The sequence below is a fragment of the Panthera tigris genome, chromosome A2 (genome assembly GCF_018350195.1).
Source record: "Panthera tigris isolate Pti1 chromosome A2, P.tigris_Pti1_mat1.1, whole genome shotgun sequence".
Classification (NCBI taxonomy): Eukaryota; Metazoa; Chordata; class Mammalia; order Carnivora; family Felidae; genus Panthera; species Panthera tigris.
In genome coordinates, this window is record NC_056661.1 from 56,421,976 (window position 1) to 56,443,367 (window position 21,392).

Here is a 21,392-nt window from a genome sequence, read left to right on the forward strand (position 1 = left end):
TTACATCTAATGGATAAATTAGAAAGACACAAGTTATCAAACCTGTCTTAAGAAAGAGATATCTGAATAGACTTATAACAAATAAAGAGATCAAATCAGCCTTTTACCCACCAAGGAAAGCTCAGGCTTAGACGGAGTCACTGGTTCATTCTACCAAACAATGAGAGAATGAATACCAACAGTTCACTTGTTTCCAGAATATAGAAGAGGAGGAAACACCAACTCATTTTACAGGGCCAGTATTCCATGGGTACCAAGGTGAGACAAAGCTATCACAAGAAAAATACAAAATATTAGCAAACTAAATTCAGAAACACATAGATAAAAAGTCATGCACCATGATCAAGTGGGATGTATTCCAGGAGCGAAAGGGTGTTTTAACGTCCAAACATCAAGTAACGTCATACACCATATGAATAAAAGACAAGAACCACAATGTGTGCAGGGGGAAGAAGGCATTTGACAGAATCCAACATTTATTCATGATGAAAACTCTCAACACACTAAGACTACAAGGAAACTTCCTCAACCTCATAAAGCGTACCCCAAACCTGTAGTTAATATCCAACTCCATGGTCAAAGATTGCTTTCCCCAAGATCAGGAAGAAAACAAGCATGTCTGCTCTTACCGCTCCTATTTGACACTGACCTTTATACTACAGGTTGTAGGCAGAACAAACGGAAGCGAAGGGAGGATTACAGAATGAATGCCCCCCCGACACCCCATTCATGCATTGAATCCCTAATCCCCAATGTGGCTGTATTTGGGTAAGGAAGTAATTACAGTTAGATGAGTAAGAGTGGGGGGACTCTGATCTGACAGGATTATGTCCTTATGAGAGGAGGAACCAGGGGGCCCACTGTCTTTCTCCCCACGCCAAAGAAGAACCACAGAGAGGGGCGCCTGGGTGGCTCAGTCAGTTGAGCGTCCGACTTCAGCTCAGGTTGTGATCTCACGGTTCCTGAGTTCAAGCCCTGCGTCAGGCTCTGTGCTGACAGCTCGGAGCCTGGAGCCTGCTTTGGATTCTGTGTCTCCCTCTCTCTCTCTGCCCCTCCCCTGCTCATGCTCTGTCTCTCTCTCTATCTCTCAAAAGTAAATAAACATTAAAGAAAAAAAGAAAAGAGCACACAGTGAGATGCAGCCACCTATAAGCCAAGAGAAGAGGCCTCAGAATGAGATCTACTCTACCAGCATATTGATCCTGACTTCCCACCCCCCAGGACTGTGAGAAAAGCACTTTCTGACATTTAAGCCACCCGACCGTTGTGTTCTGTATGACAATCTGCATAGACTAATGCAGGAAGGAAGGGTATCCAGCTTGGGAAGGAAGAAGTAAAGAGATCTTTATCCAGGGATGACATGATCCAGTTTCCAAAGATTTCAGGATACGAAATCAATATACAGAAGCCAACTGTATTTCTGTTATTGCAACAATTCAAAAATTAAATAATTCAGCTCATAACAGCAAAGATTTCATCAGGTGTAAGGCCTGTGTGTGACAGCTACAGAGCTTCCTGAAGGATATTACAGAAGACCCAAAAGAAGTCTAGACGTTCCATGTTTATGAATTACAAGCCTCAAAACTGTCAATATGTCAATTCTCCCCGAAACTGATCTACATATTCAATATAAGCCTCAGGAAAATCCCCACAAGTTGTTTTTTTTTTTTTTTTAATAAATTGGCAAGGTGATCCTAAAATTATATAGAAATGCAAGGGACCCCAAATAGTCTAACAATTTTGAAAAGAAGTTAAAAGACTTTATACAACCCAATTTCAAAACTGCCTGTAAAGCTATAGTAATCAAGATAATGTGGGGCTCGTGTAAGGACAGGCATCTAAGTCAATGGAGTATAACAGCCTAGAAATAAACCTCTGCATTTCTCATCAATGGATTCTTAGTGACGGTGCGGGGATAGTTCATCTTTTTGAAAAGCGGTGCTAAAACGATTGGATATCCACATGCAAAAAAGATGAATTTAGACCCTTACCTTCCATTATGCATGCACACAAAAAATTGGTGAAGATGCTTTAAAGTCTAAAAGTAAGCCAAAACTCCAAATCCCCTAGAAGGCAGCACAGGAGAAAATCTTTGTGAGCTTGGGTTAAGCAGAGCCCTGAGCTATGTCACCAAAAGCATGATCAATAAGACAAAGACACTGATAAACTGGAATTCATCAAAATTAAAAGCCTTTACACATCAAGAGTTTTTCCTACCACAATTAAGAAAGAGACAAGCCACATATACAGAGAAAATATTTGCAAATCATAGTTCTGATTAAGCAACTATATCCAAAATAAAGATCTCTTACAATTCAACAAGAAAACAACCTGATTTTAAAACATGTAAAATATATGAATAGCTACCAGAGATATATAAATCATTAATAAGTACATTAAGAGATATCCAACGGGTATCTGGGTGGCTCAGTTGGTTAAGCGTCTGACTCTTGATTTCAGCTCAGGTCATGATCGCACGGTTCATGGATTCAATTTGACCTGGCATCAGGCTCCACACTGGCAGTGTGGAGCCTGCTTTGCATTCTCTCTCTCTCTTTCTCTCTCTCTCTGCCCCTCTCCAGCTCATGCCCTCGCTCTCTCATAAATAGATAGATAGATAGATAGATAGATAGATGAAAAAAGACTGACAGTAACAAGTGTTTGCAAGGATATGGAGAAACCAACTCTTGGAGTGCTTTTTGTGGTGTAAAATGGTACAACTTCATTGTCAAACTGCTTGAAAATGTCTTAAAATGTTAAATTTACCACACGACCCAGCAATTCTCTATCTAGGTTTCTACTTGAGAGAAATGAAAATACATTTTCACATAATGATCTGTATGCAAATGTTCAAACCAGCGATATTCATAAGAGTCCCAAACTAGAAACAATACAAATTTCACCAAGTGGGGAATGAATAAGTAAACATGTGATACACCCATGGATGCCTGGGTGGCTCAGTTGGTTAAGCATCTGACTCTTGATTTGGGGTCAGGTCATGATCTCACAGTTCGTGAGTTCAAGCCCTGCATCAGACTTCACGCTGACAGCACAGAGCCTGCTTGGGATTCTGTCTCTCTCTCTCTCTCTGCCCCTCCCTGCTCGCTCTCTGTCTCTCTCTCAAAATAAATAAATACACATTAAACAAAACTTTCAATGTGATACATCCAATCAATGGAATACTATTCATCAATTTTAAAAAGGAACTATTGATACATTCTGCGACATGGATGAAGCTCAGATTATACTCAGTGAAAGAAGCCAGACACAAAAGGTCACGTGTTGTCTGATTTCATTTACATGAAATGTCTAGAAAAGGCAAATCTGTAGAGACAAAAAATAGATCAGTGGTTACCTGGGGCTGGAGGTGGTAACAGGGATTGACTTCAGACAGCAATAGGGAAAATTTTTATGGGGATGGAAATGTTCTAAAACTGGATTGTGTTGTACACAACTCCACAAATTTGCTTAAAAATTACTGATTTATATACACTTACAATGATTAAATTTTATGGTATGTAAATTATATCTTAGAGTAAAAATAGAAAAATTAAGTTATGGCTGGGTTTCAATGATTGAGTATAGCATGGATAAGCTACTTAAGGCCATTTGAAATTAGCAATAACTGAGATAATAGAAACAATATTTCCAAGTGGTTTCAATAAAATACAGATGATAGGAAGATATTAATTGTACAAACATATTACAAAATTCTATACAGGCATATTTTTATAAAATCTTCAAGGCCCTGTGTTAAATGGCATTAACACAACAGTGTTAACCCATAAATGAATGTGATACATTTGTGTACTTGAATGCATGTGTGCGCAAGTGTGTACCTGTGTAAGTGCATTGAGAAGGTAGAATAAGGGGGTCAGGGAAGACTTCTCATAGACTCAGTGGTTTCACTTTTTTCTAGGACTGTATCTAGGTCTTGTTTTGTTCTGAAATTTCTAAGACATTTCAGGCAAATAACAATCGCAACATACAATACATGTAACACTTCACAGAATGTGGCCAAGGATGTGTACAGAGGAAAATGTGTAGCCTTTCTTATTAAATAAGGAAGAATAAAAATGAATGAAATAGTCAACTCAAGAAGCTAGGAAGGTGCAGCCACTGTGGAAAACCGTATGGAGGTGCCTCAGAAAATTAAAAATACGACTACCATATGATCTAGTAATTCCACTACTGGGTATTTACTCAAAGAAAATGAAAACACTAATTTGAAAAGATACATGCACATCTATGTTGACTGCAGCAGTATTTACAATAGCCAAGATGGGGAAACAGCCCAAGTGTCCATCAACTGATTAATGGATAAGGAGATGTGGTATATATGTACAATGGGATATTACTCAGCCATGAAAAAAGAATGAGATCTTGCCATTTGCAATAACACGGATGGGGTTAGAGAATATAATGCTAAGTACAGTAAGTCAGAGAAAGACGAATACCATATGATTTCTCTTATATGTAGAGTCTAAAAATAAAGCAAATGAACAAACAAACAAAAAACAAATAGACTCTTAAAAACAGAAAACAAACTGGTAGTTTCCAGAGGGGATGTGAGTGGAGGGATGGGTGAAATAGATAAAAGGGATTAAGAGGTACAAATGTCCAATTATAAAATAAATAAGCCACAGAGATTCAAATTACGACATGGGGAATATAGTCAATAATATTGTAAAAATGTTTTTTGGTGACAGATGGTGACTACACTTACTAACCGTATGCCAATTATACTTCAATAATAAAATTTAAAGAAGCTAGAAAGAAGAGAAAAAGTTTTAAAAGATGATAAAAGATAAAAAGCTGAAGTTAATTAGAAAACAGACCAGAGAAAAAGCAGATTGATGAATCCAAGAACTGGTTCTTTGGAAAAAACCAAAAACCTGAACACAAATGGGAAAACAACTTCTTTGCTGGTTTTCATAAACAATATCCACTTGCAAAGCTCACAAACTTCTTTCTGAACTTTTCTCTCCCTGGAGATTGGGGGGAGGGAGGTGCTTCACACAGACCGTGGGCGGACAAGTTCAAGTCATACCTTGGATGTCAGTGTTTTAAGCCTTCTTGGTGGCTGTGGAGGGAGGGAGATTTTCCTTAGCGCCCAGCCTTCAAGGTGAACTCCGGGGCCAAGGTAAAGGTGACAACACCTAAGAGCATTCCTTTTCACTTTCAGGAACGATGGGTACCTGACGGCTGGGAGTGAACGCTTCTGACCTGGTTCAGCCCCCAACCCGGCACCTCTTACGCAACCTGCCCGGGATCCCAGGAGAGCAGGTACAGGAACTGGTCATCTGCCCTGTATCCCCTGTGGTGACTGGACAGACCAGGTGGGGCAAAGGCCTGGGACCCCTGACCCGGGGAGGAGAGAGTGCCCACCTGGATCAGGCTGCGCTCCTGGCCTCTGTTCTTTAGCGCCATGGCGTTCCGCCACCGCAGATACTTCTCCTGGTGGGCTTGGATCTCATAACCGAGGTCGGATTTCTGAGCTCGGAAGTCCTCGAGATTGGGGGCGGGAGGAGTTGGCAAGACCGACGGTTTTCCATCTGTGAGGCCTTCTTGCGAAATGGGCAGCCCCAGCTCTTGGCTCAAGTCTTTGACCATGGCAGAGGATGGCAGCAGGTCTCCTGTGATCACCTCCCTGAGTTTGCTGCTGTGATAGCAGATGCAGTAGATCCTGAAACGCAGAGGGCCCCCCCCCCACAACACAGCCTCGTCTAACCTTTCAAGATGGGCGAAAGCGGCCCCATTTCACAACACCAAAGGAAGCTCAGAGGTTGGCCAGCTGGTCCCAGATCACAGACCTCATACGCGCAGTTTAGACTCCACTCGGACGAGCCCACAAAACGCAATGCCCCCTTTCCGCTCTCCTCCCAGCCCCCAGAAGTTAAGGGCTTTCCACAGTCCACTCTGATTATTTTTCTGCTACCGTGGCCTTATTCCACGCCTGTCACCAACCTGCGCCCCATCAGGGTATAGCCCCAACCAGCTAGCTGGTCAGGGGTGTGGATCTCAGAGCTCCTGCCGCAGGAGGAAGGCAGTACACACACAGCCTCCTGTCTCTGCAAAGCTCAGGACTGAGCGGCCACCACCCACACCCCCCCTCCCACGTCCCCTGCCCTGAGACTCCTCCTCGCTGCCCTCGCCCGGGGGGGGGGGGGGCCGGTGCACCTTGGGCACTTGGCTGACGCTGATGTTCTACAACATACACATAGCAGCTGTTACTTGCTGCTGTCTCTGACACTCCCAAGGTCCACCGCGAGGGGGCATGCCTGAGGATGGCGGGCTCTGCCTCTCACCCGCTGAGCTCTCTGGCCACCATGGGACCTTGCAGATGGGAATAAAGCCACGATGAGGGCAGCTGCCCAGGATGCAGCCAGCACTTCATAAATAGCGGTTTTCTTCCCTTTCCCTAACACCCCCCCACCCCAGCTACTTCCTGTCACCAGCAGGGCAGGACAGGGCAGGGTCCAGCCTCCTCTGACTGACTGCCAAGGCTCTGGACACCCACATGTCCCAGCACCTCCCCACCATGAGCCTGAGGCCCACTGCACACACGACCCTTCCTGAGTTGCAGCTTCGGCCTACTGTTTCAGGGCTACCCTGCCTAGCCCCTCAGGCAGACCCGCGCGTGGAGAAGTGGGAAATAATAGGACTAAGTCCTCTTTCTCCGCATCTGGGCTCTCTCCCTTCCTCTCTCTTGCCTCTGCCCTCTCCTTCATTAATACGTTCAATCAGCTGGGTGCCACGTCTCAGCCACGGCTGTTGCTGCTTTTAAAGGTGTAAAGAGACAGTCGGTACCCCTGCCCCAGACGGCAGTGAGAGGACTTGTCCACCTGATGAATGCCTGCTCACTGACATTCAAGGTCAGCCTTTCCTGACCTCCCGAAAGAACCAGCCACGGTCCTTCGCTGCCCCCACGAAGCCCGGCACAGGCTGGCCAGGGTCCCAGGAACCCCACCGCACTATGCTTTCTCCGTCTCTGCTTCCAAACTGGGTGTGCCTCGTTCAGCCCCACTGCTACCGGGCAGTGGCTATTCCCTACGTGAAGGGAGGAGGTCCTCCTGGAGCACGAGCCGTGCTCAACCCAGCAGGAGGAGCACACAGCTTCCCAGGGTTGAGCACAGATTAAGGCATGCCCTGTTTAAGATCTAGATCTTTGGAGGATGCCTTTCTGACGGTGGCTTTCTGGACAGGCCGCTGGGGAAGAAGCCAACAAAAGCAAACATCCAGTTGGTAGAGACAACTGCTGCAGGCCTGGTGGATGTGGTTCTGGTCCTCATCACTCACTGGGAAAAGGGGTTTTAACCCCCCCCCCCCACTGCTCACGCTGTTCTAGGCTATTCCCCAAGAGCAGCAGAGAGCTTCATGTGACCCGTGTTCAAGTCAACTGCCCTCCCTTCCCCAGTGCGATTCCAAAACCCCCTCGGTGGGGGGGCATGACAGAAGCTCGGGGTCCCTCGGAACCGTGCTACACTCCTGGTTCGACTCCTTTGGGCATGAAGAGTATCAACAACTGCCCCTGGAGGGGCCCCCCTACGAGGCCCTGGCGCCCACCCCGAGGGAGGGGACCTTCATCTCCGTGGCAGCCTGGCACACCTGGTCAGGGCCTGGAAGGTCTTCTCTGGAACGGTGTTGCGGACGTAGAGCACCGAGTGCTTCATGAGCTGCGACAGCGGCTTGAAGAGGTGCACTTGGTACAGGACGGTCTCCAGGTCTGCGTACAGGCGGTGGCGAAACAGTAGCGTGGAGTTGTAGAGCACCTTGCATTTCCCGTGTTCTGCTTTGGTGTTTCTGCAAGGAGCCCGCAGACAGGGTTTTACCAGCACCGCTCTGCAGGCCCCCAGAATGCTCCGCGGTTTTGCCCTTTGGCAAGAGCCTTTTCCTTTTCTTTTCACTTGTTTAAAAACACACAAGCACAGGGGCGCCTGGGTGGCTCAGTCGGTTGAGCATCCGCCTTCGGCTCAGGTCATGATCTCACAGCTCGTGAGTTCGAGCCCCGTGTCAGGCTCTGTGCTGACGGCTCAGAGCCTAGATCCTACTTCAGATTCTATACCTCCCTCTCTCTTTCTCCGTCCCTTCTCTGCTCATGCTCTGTCTGTCTCTCTCTCAAAAATAAATAAACATTAAGAGGTACAAACTTCTAGTTATAAAATAAATAAGTCACAGGGATGTAATGTGCAGCACAGGGAATAGAGTCTATAATATTTAATAACTTTGTACGGTTACAGATGGTAATCCGATCTACCATGGTGATCATTTTGCAGTGCATACAAACATCAAATCACTGTCCTGTACACCTGGAACTAATATAATAGTGTAAGTCAATTATAATTCAATTAAAAAGAAAAGAAGACTTGGGGCGCCTGGGTGGCTCAGTCGGTTAAGCGGCCGACTTTGGCTCAGGTCATGATCTCGCGGTCCGTGAGTTCGAGCCCCGCGTCGGGCTCTGTGCTGACAGCTCAGAGCCTGGAGCCTGTTTCAGATTCTGTGTCTCCCTCTCTCTCTGACCCTCCCCCGTTCATGCTCTGTCTCTGTCTCAAAAATAAATAAACGTTAAAAAAAAAATTTTTTTTTTAAAAAAAGACTTATGTCCACGTAAAAACCTGTACGTCATTGTTCACGGCAGCTTCATATGTAAAAGTCAAAAACTGGGAATAACCAAAAGGTCTCTCAATAAATGGATGGTTCAACTGTGGTACATCCATTTCATGAAATACTAATCAGCAACAAAGAGGAATGAGCTACTGACATACACAAAAGCTTGCATGGACCTGTCACAATCTATACTGCGTGGAGAAAACCCAATCTCCTAAGGTCATATACTGTATGATTCCATTAATATGCAAGATTATACACAGACGAAAAAATTAAGGAAGTGGAAAACAGGACGGAGAAAGAGGGTGGAACTTCATTAGCGTAGTGGTCATACAAATTTGTATTTGACCAACTGGCACAGACAACACACACATTGTATTGGTGTCAGCGTCCTGGTTTAGATATTGTACTGTACTTAGGTAAGATGTAACCACTGTGGGGAAAGGGTATGTGAGATCTCTGCGACATTCTTTAAACTTCCTGTGAATCTATAAGTATCTCAAAATAAAAAGTTGAGGGGCGCCTGGGTGGCTCAGTCGGTTGAGCGTCCGACTTTGGCTCGGGTCACCATCTCGTGGTTTGTGAGTTCGAGCTCCACGTCAAGCTCTGTACTGACGGCTCGGAGCCTGGAGCCCATTTCAGATTCTGTGTCTCCCTCTGTCTCTCTGCCGCTCCCCTACTCGTGCACTCTCTCTTTCTCAAAAATAACCATTAAAAAATGTTTCAGAAAGTTGAAAATGTACACAGATTTTTAATCCAGCTGGAATTGATATGTGTGAATGGTTCGATGTAGGAAATTATTTTCCTTTTTTCTTCTGGATAAACAATTATCCCAACACCATTTTTTGAAAACATTTTCTCCTTTCCTCAGTTTTTTTTTTTGCCCACTAGAGGTACTTTTCTTTTTTATTTATAACGTTTATTTATTTTGAGAAAGAGAGAGAACATGAGCAGAGGAAGGGCAGAGAGAATCCCAAGCAGGCTCTACACTGTCTGCGCAAAGCCCAACGCGGGGTTTGAACTCACAAACTGTGAAATCATGGCCTGAGCTGAAACCAAGAGTTGGTCACTTAACCCAACTGAGCCACCCAGGCGCCCCCCAGAGGTATTTTTCAATTGAGATTTAATTCACACTCCATACAATTCATTCGTTTAATGTGTATACTTCAATCGTTTTTACTCATGAACCATGAGATTATGATCTGAGTAAGAGTCAGATGCTTAACCAACTAAGCCACCCAGGTGCCCCCCTAATGGCTATTATAATCTTGTTATAAAGTTATATACTGTTTAGCATGGATATATAGTCTCATTTACCTTGGGCATTTACCTCGGAGTGGGGCTGCTAGGTCAAATAGTAACTCTTTTGAGGAACTGCCAGACTATTTTCCAAAGTGACTACACCATCTAATTCACCTAATTCTTACCAGCAGTGAATAACAATTCTGATTTCTCCACATCCTTGTCAACACTTGCTATAATCTGACGTTTTAATTCTAGCCAGACTAGTGGGTGTAAAGTGATATTGCGTTATGTAAATTCACACTTTTAATGCATTTAAAATTCATTCCCACTGATTTTTCAATCTGCATATGTCATATGTCAAGTTACCACTTACATGTAGGTCTCTTTTTGGATTTTCTATTACATCCCATACATCTGCTTGTCTATCCCTGAACCAATACATGATCTTAATCACTGTGGTTTTATCATGAGTCCCGATATCTAGTAAAGTTCTCCCATCTTGTTCTTATTCAAGAATGTATTTTTTGCAGGCTGATGTAAATTCATAAATCAGCTTTTCAAGTTCCATACTTTTGAAAAAGTGGCATTTTTAAATTGATATTGCATTGAATCTATATATCCAATTTGGGGATAACTGACACCTCTACATTATTATATGTTCAAATCCATGAACATGGTATGTCTCTTCGCTTATTTAGGTTTTCTTTAAAGTGTCTAAAAGTTCCATAGTATTCATGATAGAGGTCTTCCACTCCTTTATGTTGAATTTATTCATGCAAATTTCATATTTTTATGATACTTAAAAGTATTAACTTTTTTAAAAATGACTTTTGTATGTAGATAGTATTCAGACATTCAATAGATTTTTACATTAACTTTTATATCCAGAAACCTCTAAACTATCTCCTCTGAAAACATTTTTATATATTTGGAATTTCTTGTACATATTTAAGTTTACTGACATAGTTTACAATGCTTATTTCAATCTCTGCAACATCTATCAATCATTTTCATCCTTTCTTCTTTTCTAATGTAAGTATCTAAGTCTATAAAGTTTCCTCTAAATAACACTTTAACATTACCCCACAAATTTAGATATTATACTCTTTTCATTAGTGTTCAATTCAACAATGTCTAAATTATATTACAATTACTCTTTTGACTCATGGGTTACTTGGAAGTATTTGCTAATTTCCAAGCATGTAAAATTTTTTCTTGGTTAGTAATTTATTTGTAGTTTAATTTAACTGGGGTCCATGAACATACTTTATATCATTTCTCCTACTGGGAAAAAACTGTTCATTGAGATACAAGATCATACCATACCCCCCAACTTAGCCAAACTACAAAATTTGAGGTCATAGTCCCCAAAACTACCCTGATTTCTGATACCAACTGAAGTTCAGGGGGTTCCTAATACCACCCCCAGGCTCACCGATTATTCAACTTATTGAAACCTGTTATACTCACACAGCTTATTACAAGGAAAGGATACAGATTAAAATCAGCCAGAGGAAGAGACACAGGGCAGGGTACAGGATGGTTCCAAACACCAAGATTCCATTGCTCTTTCCTCATGGAGTCAGGATGTATCACCCTTATGACACTGATGGGACAATATGCAGAGAGAAGTTCCCCCAAGCCCTAGTGTGTAGAGTTCTTATTTGGGCTCCATTACAGGGACATGACCAATTTACTGCTTGATTGCCCACATAGCAATCTCAGTCTCTAGACCAACCAACACTGCAAGACCAAAGCCCCAATCCTAACTCACACTGTTGGTCTATCTGGCATGGTCAGCCTCTATCCTATGATTGTCATGTGAGGCTGGTCCCATTCTAAGATCTAGTGCAGTCAGCCCCCATCCTAAACAAAGGCACTTATATATGGTATGACATATGTCACCTCCCAGAAGCCAAGGAAGGGCAAAGGCCAGACCTTTTAGGCAAGGCCAGATTCTTCACCGCACACTGTAAGTCTGCCCTTTTTAATTGTAACAATTCAATGGTTTTGAGTATATTAACAATGTTGTGCGATCGCAAACATTAATTCTAGAAAATTTTCATCACCCCAAAAAGAAACTGTACCCATTATCGGTCACTCCCCACTTCTCCCTCATCCCTCCCCTGAGACCTTGGGAACCACTAATCTTCTGTCTCTGTGGATTTGACTATTCTAGGTATTTCGCATAAACAGAATCATTCAACCTGTGGCCTTTTATGCCCAGCTTCTTTTACTTGGTATGTTTTCAAGCTTCATCCATGTTGAAGTACATGGATCAGTACTTCGTTCCTTTTTCATGGCTGAACATTATTCATGTGTATGGATATATCACATCTTGTTCATTGGTTGCAGCACATTTGGCTTGTTTCCGCTTTGTGACTATTATAAATAATGATGCTGTGAACATTCCTGTACAAGTTTTTGCGTGGACCTATGTTTTCAGTTCTCTTGGGCAGGTAACTAGACATATTGCCAGCTTCTCCACAGTGCCTCTTGGCCCACTAGCACATTAAGACAGGTCCCCGCAGGGCCACTCTTCCCTCCTGGGTGGATACACTCAACCTCAGGACTACCTGCTATTGTCATCATCTGGGTCCTGGGGCATCTGAACTCCAAAGACAGAGAGAGGGTGTTCCCAGACTAAAACAGGGAGGTCCTTTTAACCCGAACTAGGATACATGCAAATAATGAAAGGAAAAGAGAATTGTCAGGAAACCAAAACTAAAGAATGGAAGGACCATAAGGGGCCACCTGCTCTAGCCCCAAATCAGACACTTGAATTGCCTCTCCAATATCCCCACTGAGCAGTCATCAGGTGCTCCTGGAGGCCATCAGGGAAGGGAAACCCTCTGCACCTGAGGCAGTTTTCCCAGCCCCAAAATAATCAGAAAGGTCTTCCTTGGGGTGAGTTGAAATCTATTTCCCTGTAGTGTCCATCTTATGGCCATATAGAACATTCTTCTCCCTGTTAGCCAAGTAGGCCCCTCAGAAGTGTGAAGGCAGACCCATTTTCCTCAACCATCCTCTCTTCTAGATGCCCCTAAAGTCTTTTCTTCATCCAAAGGCAAGCAACTGCTTCTGTGATCAAGGCCAAGTACAGAGCCCTGTAAAGTGCTTTACAATAAACCCCAAGAGGAGCTAAATCAGCATATCCTTCTCACAGATGAACATACTGAACCTGATCCTGGCTTCAAAAGATTTCCCCACTCACTCAGCATCCAGACATGATGACTTTTACATGAAACACAAAACCACGCACTCACCGGCTTTGATGGCTGTCCCACAGCCGCTTCAAGCCTTGGTCAGCCAAACCTTCCAGAATGAGAAGATGGATCTTCCCATCCAGCAGGTGGAAGCCAGTGAGCACATCCAGGTCCTGCCTTTCCTGGATCCTCATGTGCATCTTAAAGGCAGACAGAATCTGCTGGATGTTCCCAGCAGAGTAGGCGTCCAGATCAAGGGCCTTGGCATTGATCATGGAGATGTCCTGCAGCAGGCTGGAGAGGAGGGAGATCTTTCTGGAGTCAAACACGAAAATGATGCGGCCAAACAGGGTGCCTGTAAGTTCAGGGTCAGGGGCTTCGGCGCTGGCCCGCAGTGGCACTGCAATGTCCACCCGCAGCTTGAGCTGGGAGTTGGCTTCGAGGTAGTTGCCCACGGGCACTGAGCTGTGCTGAAAGCCATCTGTGGGGACCCGAAACCCCACAACCTTCCTGCTCCTGCCATCTCGGCCATGATGTGTGGGCTTGGGCTCACACCTGTGGATGGGGACAACCAAGTTCAAGTACTTGTGGCCAAGGAGAAGGTCGGCAAAACTGACCTTGGCAACCCCATAAGGGTCCCATATCTTGTTTTGGGATTCAAAGGGGTTGTTCTCTGTCTCTTCCGGAGAGATGAGGGCCTGGAGGTTGAGGTGTGAATCCAAGGGGTCATCCCCAAACAGGGTGGGCTTCCAGGAATACTCTTCTAACTTGCGGTCCCTGTCGTGAACCTCCACAATCATGGGGGGCCCCTCCAGGTATTCCCTCAGGTCACTGGGCTGCATTGGCCCAAGAAAGATGACATTGATGTCCTGGAAGTAGATGTGTACTCCATGGGGCTTCCCCTCCGTCTTGTGAACTGGAGTCTTAAAGAACTTGTACTTGCAGTACACGGGGGTGCACAGCCTCTAGGAGAGAGCGAGGTGACGACAGATCACCAGGATGCAGTGGCAGTCACCCTGCCTCCTCTTTAAAGGAAGAATCCCACACGGGCTCAAATCCTAATGTCGCATTTGTCACCTGCAGCCCCTGTGGCCTGGATTTCCTCATCCACAAATACTGATGAAAAGCCTGCTCTGCCAGGTAATCCCTGGGATTAGGTGATATATGTGAAAGATGGTGGCTGACACAAGACAAGGGCTTAATAAGTATTAAGTCACTATTTCCTCCTCCCAAACTGAGTGTCATGATGACAGTCCACGTGCATTTTGCACACCTGTATTTTTACTTCCAAGCCCAGGGCTAGGTGCAGAAAAGGCGGAGGTAAGTGGTTTTTAGAAAAGGTAATCCATATTTCCCAGACATCCATCTGGAGGGCTGGCATGGGCTCACCTTCAGCATATCACTAGGTATTCAAGGAGAAAGATACAAGGTGAGGAAAGGCTCAGAGGTTTGGGGCTTAAGAGGGCATGGAGAATGAGATGGAAAGGACGGACAGAAAACAGGGAATCTTGCAACTTTTAACCTTGGGGCTAAGATTTTATTATCAAAAGTTATCCCTTATGCAAGTTTATGATCTGAATTCATACTCCAAGTGTACTACTTATTTTACACAGAAACTGAAAATTACTTTTAAATAATCCTGGGCTGGTATGCTCCCAGGTACCTGGGAGAAGCAATCAAGAAACCTAGAGAAATCCACATTCAACCTTGGCCTCAAAGAACCCCCACAGATAAAGTCCAATTAAATGTGAGCTCATAGTAAAAAAACACAAAATAACTAAGGTAAAAGGTACTACTAGCAAAATTGGTTGCACAAAGGCATAAGATATTAGAACGATCAGATACATATAAACTAAATATATTTGGTTATGTGTATAAAAAGGAATATCAAGGTCAAATCTATTGTATTTCAATTTACTGGTGATGAATAAAGATATCACCTAGAATACCATAAAAACATAAAATGCCTAGAAAGAAATGCAATAAAAGATGTGTAAGACCTGTACACACTGAAAACTACAAACTATTGCAGAAAGAAATTAAAGAAAATCTAAATAGAGAAATACACAGTTTTAATGGTCAGAAAAATGCAATTAATTCTAGATGAATCATAGACCTAAATACAAAAGCTGAAATCTTACATCTTCTAGAAGAAGACATAGGAGAGAATCTTCATGAACAAAGGATAAGATCTCTTTGACAGGACACAAAAAAGCACTAGTTATAACAGCCAGAGCTAATAAAATTGACTTTGTCAAATAAAGCAGAGTCCTCAACTGGCATAAAATATGGGCAATACCTAAACATCTGATAAAGGACTTGTATGCAGACTATAAAAAGAACATCTATAAAACAATAATAAAAAAGAAAAATTAAAACTGGTCAAGATGAACTTTAAAATTTGGTTAAATGGAGTAAGCACATCCGCCATGTATCTCCCAGTGAATGCAACCAAAAACTGTAGACAGAATGCATGGAGCTGCTGTCAGAGGTCTCTGGAAAGTAAAAGGTAATGGGCAGATTGCAGAAAGAGAACAAACTCAAAGTACAACCAATCTAGCTGTGAGTTTCCTGGATTTTATCTTCCTCCTGTATGTCACAGACTGGATTCAAAAGGAAGCCTGAATCCCAGAATTGTGCACCAGGCATTGACTGTCAGAGCTCTAAGAGAAGCCCTTTCTTTCTGTTCTAAAGAATGGGAGGAGGGACTCCCCCCCCCTCCCCCGCCACTACAGGATACAAAGAGTAGAGGTTGGGGAGGATCTCCTGTTGTTTTTCTCTCCTGGCTCTGCCCTCATTCAAGTTCAAGTTCCAACACTGCAATCTGATGGCAGTGGCAGCAACTGGGCAGGTACTGAAAAATCTTTTGTTTGTTTTTTTGAAGGTTTTAAGTAATAAATACACCCAACGTGGAGCTCAAACTTACAACCCTGAGATCAAGAGTCGCATGCTCTACCAACTGACCCAGCCAACCACCCCAAAGGCACCTAAAAATCCGAAAGAGGGAAATCCTCTTTGACCAAAGTAACTGTGATACGAAGTGTGTGGCACACCCTCGCTATTGTTTTTACTCTACATGTCTTCCCACCACCTATTCTCAGAAGCAGTCCAAGTCCCAGGAAAGGCATGTTAGAGTGGAAACACTAAAGATACACCTTTCAAGCCAGCAGACCAGGAAGAGGATTCCTTAGGAACTGGAGAGTGTAGATAGGAGGAAAATCAAGAAAAGGATTCCATAAAGCTATGTGTAAACTTGGGCTTATACCTGAACTATGCATGTGTGGATCTGGCCTTAAGCAGCATACCAGGGGTTCTGAGAACTGAACTATAGAGAGACCACTGCACAGGTCTCAGACTAGCCCCTGAGTAGTGCACATGCAGCACAGGCTTAAATATCACTACAAAATCTTTGAATACTGAATTGGCCTTAAAACCACAGCTACAGAAGGTAAACTGGAAATTACACCTTCACCCTAACTGTGGTTATTGTCTAGTAAAACAAAGAAATCAACATTCTCCATAGGATTTAAAAAGACTCAGGGGCTCATAACATAGTATTTAAAATGTCTAAGATATAATCCAAAATTACTGGACATACAAAGAACTAGGAATGTTGACCAATTATCAGGGGGAGAGAAAACCAACAAATGCCAGCTCTGAGATGACATGAATACTGGAGTTATCAGATGAAAACTTTAAGACCACAATTATAATCATTCTCCAACAAGTAACTGCAAACATTTTTGAAACAAATGGAAGGTAACCAGTCTCAGCAAATAGAAACAATAACAAAGAACCAAAGGGAAATTTTAGAACTAAAAAATATAACTGAAATTAAATATTTGCTGGATGGCCCAAAGAACAAAATGGAGATGGCAGAGGAACAAGTATGTGACCTTGAGGATAGATCAATAGAAAGTATGCAACCTGAACACATAGAGAAAGAAAGACTGAAAATTAAAAGTAAACTGAGCCTCAAGGACCTGTGGGACAATATGAAAAGGTCTCACATTTGTATCATCAGAGCTCTAGGAGAAGAGAAGAAACTTGTATAAAAGATATCTGAGGAGGCTGGGAAGATGGCAGAGTAGGAGGACCCTAAGCACACACCTCTTCCCACAGATACAACGAGATAACGCTCACATCAGTGTAAATAACCCAGAAAATGATCTGAAGACTAACAGAACAACTCCACAACTAAAGGTAGAGAAGAGGTCACATCAAAGAAGGTGGGAAGGGAAAAGACATGGTTTGGGAAAGAGACGAACTGTGTCCGTATGTGGTGGGGAAGGAGCCAATGTTGCAGAGAAGGCCAAAAAATAGACTTTCACACCAGGGAGCCCACAAAGGGAAGACGAATCCGCATAACATGTGGTATTGAAAGAAAGAGGGGCTGAGTTTTGTGAGTGAGACTTAAAGCCTAGATTTTAGAAATCAGTAGGTTCAGCCCTGGGAGAGCCCAGAAGACATTAGAAAGTAGAGTTCTCACCCTTAAAGAGACAGCATGACAAACAACCCAGGCAGACACAGCCTAGAAGCAGCAGTTTGAAAAATGCCAGGGGTGGTGGGGGTAGAGAAGAGGGAGAGTGATTCACTCATCAAAATCATGGCCCAGAGAGGCAGGGATAACAGGGAAACCTCTCCAGGAACAAAGGAGCTGGCAGATGCCATTTCCCTCCCCTACCCCCAGCAAAAACATACGGCCACCTGCGGGAACCAGTGCATCACTGACACTCACTACCTAACTGGCTTACACCAAGGTCTCCCCCACTCCACAAACTTTGGTAGACCTACCCTTCCCAGTCATGCTTGTCTCAGTCCCCACACTGCAGGGTCCCTCTCCCAGAAAACGGGCACAAACTGCACCAACACCTCATCTCCCGACCTGCATATTTTATGGGACCTTAGTTCTAGCAGGAGCAGCTGTGCTGGCAGGTCTCATTTCACAAGCAGACCAGTGCACACCTTATTAAAATGCACCCCACCCCTGCTGGGAGCCAAACACTGCCCACAACAGGCAAAGACAGCCTCTGCAGGCAACTGGACTGAAAAAAAGGGAGGGTGCCAGGACTCAACAGCAGGATATAAACAACACACATAGGAGGAACTCCCTGAAGCGCCAGGTGCCAGGGAACAGGGGACACTGCAGAGCCACTATAGGACTTTTTCTTCTTAAGACCATTACCTTCAAGAGCAGGAGAAGTAGGTGACTTTCCTAACACAGAGAAACAGTCACAGAGAGTTAGACAAAATGAGGAGACACAGAAAGATATCCCAAATGAAAGAACAGGACCAAACCATAGCAAGAGACATAAGCAAATGGATAGAAGTAATATGCCTGATAGAGAATTTAAAGTAATGATCGTAAAGATGCTCACTGGAGAAAATAGTGGAGGACTTCAGTGAGATCCTTAACAAAGAGATAAAAAAAGAATCAATCAGAGATGAAGAACAAAATAAGTGACATTTAAAATATATTTGATGGAATAAATAGGAAGCTAGATGAAGCAGAGGAATGATTTAATAACCTGGAAGACAGTAAAGTAACCAAGATGAGCAAATGAGACAACAAAAATTATGCAAACTGAGAATAGTGTTAGGAAACTCAGCAACTCCATCAAGCATAATAACTTTCATATTATAGGGATCTCAGAAGGGGGCGCCTGGGTGCTCAGTCAATTAAGCATCTGACTCTTGATTTTGGCTCAAGTCATGATCTCACTGTCATGAGATAGAGCCCCATGTCAGTCTCGGTGCTGGGCATGGAGCCTGCTTAAGATTCTCTTTCTCCCTCTCTCTGCCCCTCCCCAACACGTGCTCTCTCAAAAACAAACAAACAAAATTTTTAATAAAATATAAGGATCCCAAAAGAAGAGAGAGAAAAGAGATCAGAAAGTTTATTTGAAGGGGGGCCTGGGTGGCTCTGGCGGTTAACCGACCAACTTCAGCTCAGGTCATGATCTCGCAGTTTGTGAGTTTGAGCCTCTGCACTGACAGCTCAGAGCCTGGAGCCCATTTCAGATTCTGTCTCTCTCTCTCTCTCTCTCTCTCTCTCTCTCTCTCTGCCGCTGCCCCACTCATGCTCTTTCTTCCTTCGAAAATTAACAAACATTAAAAAAGAAGAGCCCATGCACCAAAAACCATAAAATACCTAAGAATAAATCTAACCAAAGAGGTGAAAAATCTATACACTGAAAACTATAGAAAGCTTATGAAAGAAAATGAAGAAGACACAAAAAAATGGAAAAAGATTCCATGCTCCTGGATAGGAAGAACAAATATTGTTAAAATGCCAATACTACCCAAGGCAATCTACATATTTGATGCAATCCCTACCAAAATAACACCAGCATTCTTCACAGAGCTGGAACAAACAATCTTAAAATTTGTATGGAATCAGAAAAGATGCCAAATAGCCAAAGCAATCTTGAAAAAGAAAACCAAAGCAGGAGGCATCTCAATCCCGGACTTCAAGCTGTATTACAAAGCTGTAACCATCAAGACAGTATGGTACTGGCACAGAACAGACACTCAGATCAATGGAACAGAATAGAGAACACAGAAATGGACCCACAAATGTATGGCCAAATAATCTTTGACAAAGCAGGAGAGAATATCCAATGGAATCAAGACAGTCTCTTCAGCAAGTGGTGCTGGGAAAATTGGACACAGTGACATGCAGAAAAATGAACCTGGACCACTTTCTTACACCATACACAAAAATAAACTCAATTTGGATGAAAGACCTAAATGTAAGGCAGGAAGCCATCAAAATCCTCAAGGAGAAAGCGGGCAAAAACTTCTTTGATCTTAGCTGCAGCAATTTCTTTTTAAATATTTCTTTTAATGTTTTTTATTTATTTTTGAGACAGAGAGAGACAGAGCATGAGCAGGGGAGGGGCAGAGAGAGACACACACACAGAATCCAAAGCAGGCTCCAGGCTCTGAGCTGTCAGCACAGAGCCCAATGCGGGGCTCGAACTCATGGAGTGTGAGATCATGACCTGAACCGAAGTCAGATGCCCAACCAACTGAGCCACCCAGGCGCCCCTAGCTGCAGCAACTTCTTAACACGTCTCCAGACGCAAGGGAAACAAAAGCAAAAATGAACTACTGGGACCTCAGTAAAATAAAAAGCTTCTGCACAGCAAAGAAACAATCAGCAAAACTAAAAGGCAAGTGACAGAATGGGAGAAGATATTTGTAAACAACATGGCAGAGAAAGGGTTAGTATCCAAAATCTATAAAGACCTTATCCAACTCAACACCCAAAAAACAAGCCAGTGAAGAAATGGGCAAAAGACAGGAATAGACACTTCTCCAAAGAAGACATCCAGATGGCCAACCAACACATGAAAAATGCTCAACATCACTCATCATCAAGCAAACACAAATCAAAACCACAATGAGATACCACCTCACACCTGCCAGAATGGCTAACATTAACAACTCAGACAACAACAGATGTTGGCGAGGATGCAGAGAGACAGGATCTCTTTTGCACTGCTGGTGGGAATGCAAACTGGGGCAGCCACTCTGGAAAACAGTATGGAGGATCCTCAAAAAATTAAAAATAGAACTACCCTACGACCCAACAATTTCACTACTAGGCATTTACCCACGGGATACAGTTATGCTGTTTCGAAGGGCCACATGCGCCCCATGTTTATAGCAGCACTATCGACAATAGCCAAAGTATGGAAAGAGCCCAAGTGTCCATCAATGGATGAATGGATAAAGAAGATGTGGTATATAGATACAATGGAGTATCACTCAGCAATCAAAAAGAATGAAATCTTGCCATTTACAACTATGTGGATGGAACTAGAGGGCATTACGCTAAGCAAAATTAGTCAGAGAAAGACAAATATCATATGACTTCACTCATAGGAGGACTTTAAGACAGAACAGATGAACACAAGGGAAGGGAAGCGAAAATAATATAAAAACAGGGAGGGGTACAAAACACAAGAGACTCTCAAATGTGGAGAACAGATAGAGGGTTACTGGAGGGGGTGTGGGAGGGGGTGGGGGGGATGGGCTAAGTGGGTAAGGGGCACTAAGGAATCTTCCCCTGAGATCATTGTCGCACTATATGCTAACTAACTTGGATGTAAATTTTTTTTAATTAAATTAAATTAAATTAAAAATAGCTTATAAGGCTACCAGCAAACTTTTCAGCAGAAACTTTACAGGTCAGAAGGGAGTGGCATGGTATCTTCAAAGTGCTGAAAGGGAAAAATCTGCAGCCAAGAATACTCTATCCAGCTAGTCTATCATTCAGAATAGGACAGATAAAGAGTTTCTCAGACAAACAAAAACTAAAGGAGTTCA

General features: G+C 43.4%; 1 protein-coding gene across 5 annotated transcripts in view; it reads right to left on the bottom strand.

Moving 5' to 3' along the window:
• CFAP92 (cilia and flagella associated protein 92 (putative)) overlaps nucleotides 1-21,392 on the bottom strand; it is an 82,434-nt gene that overhangs the window by 19,338 nt on the left and 41,704 nt on the right. For 3 of the 5 annotated variants that reach the window (XM_042979623.1, XM_042979624.1, XM_042979625.1), the window contains exons 10-12: nucleotides 13,119-14,023; nucleotides 7,609-7,803; nucleotides 5,389-5,686 (exon numbers count right to left, since the gene is read on the bottom strand). In XM_042979623.1, the coding sequence (XP_042835557.1) occupies nucleotides 5,389-5,686; nucleotides 7,609-7,803; nucleotides 13,119-14,023 (1,398 nt within the window). Of the gene's footprint in view, nucleotides 1-5,388; nucleotides 5,687-7,608; nucleotides 7,804-13,118; nucleotides 14,024-14,058; nucleotides 14,461-21,392 lie in introns of those variants that run through there. The other 2 variants (XR_006214993.1, XM_042979626.1) reach the window with 2 other exon arrangements.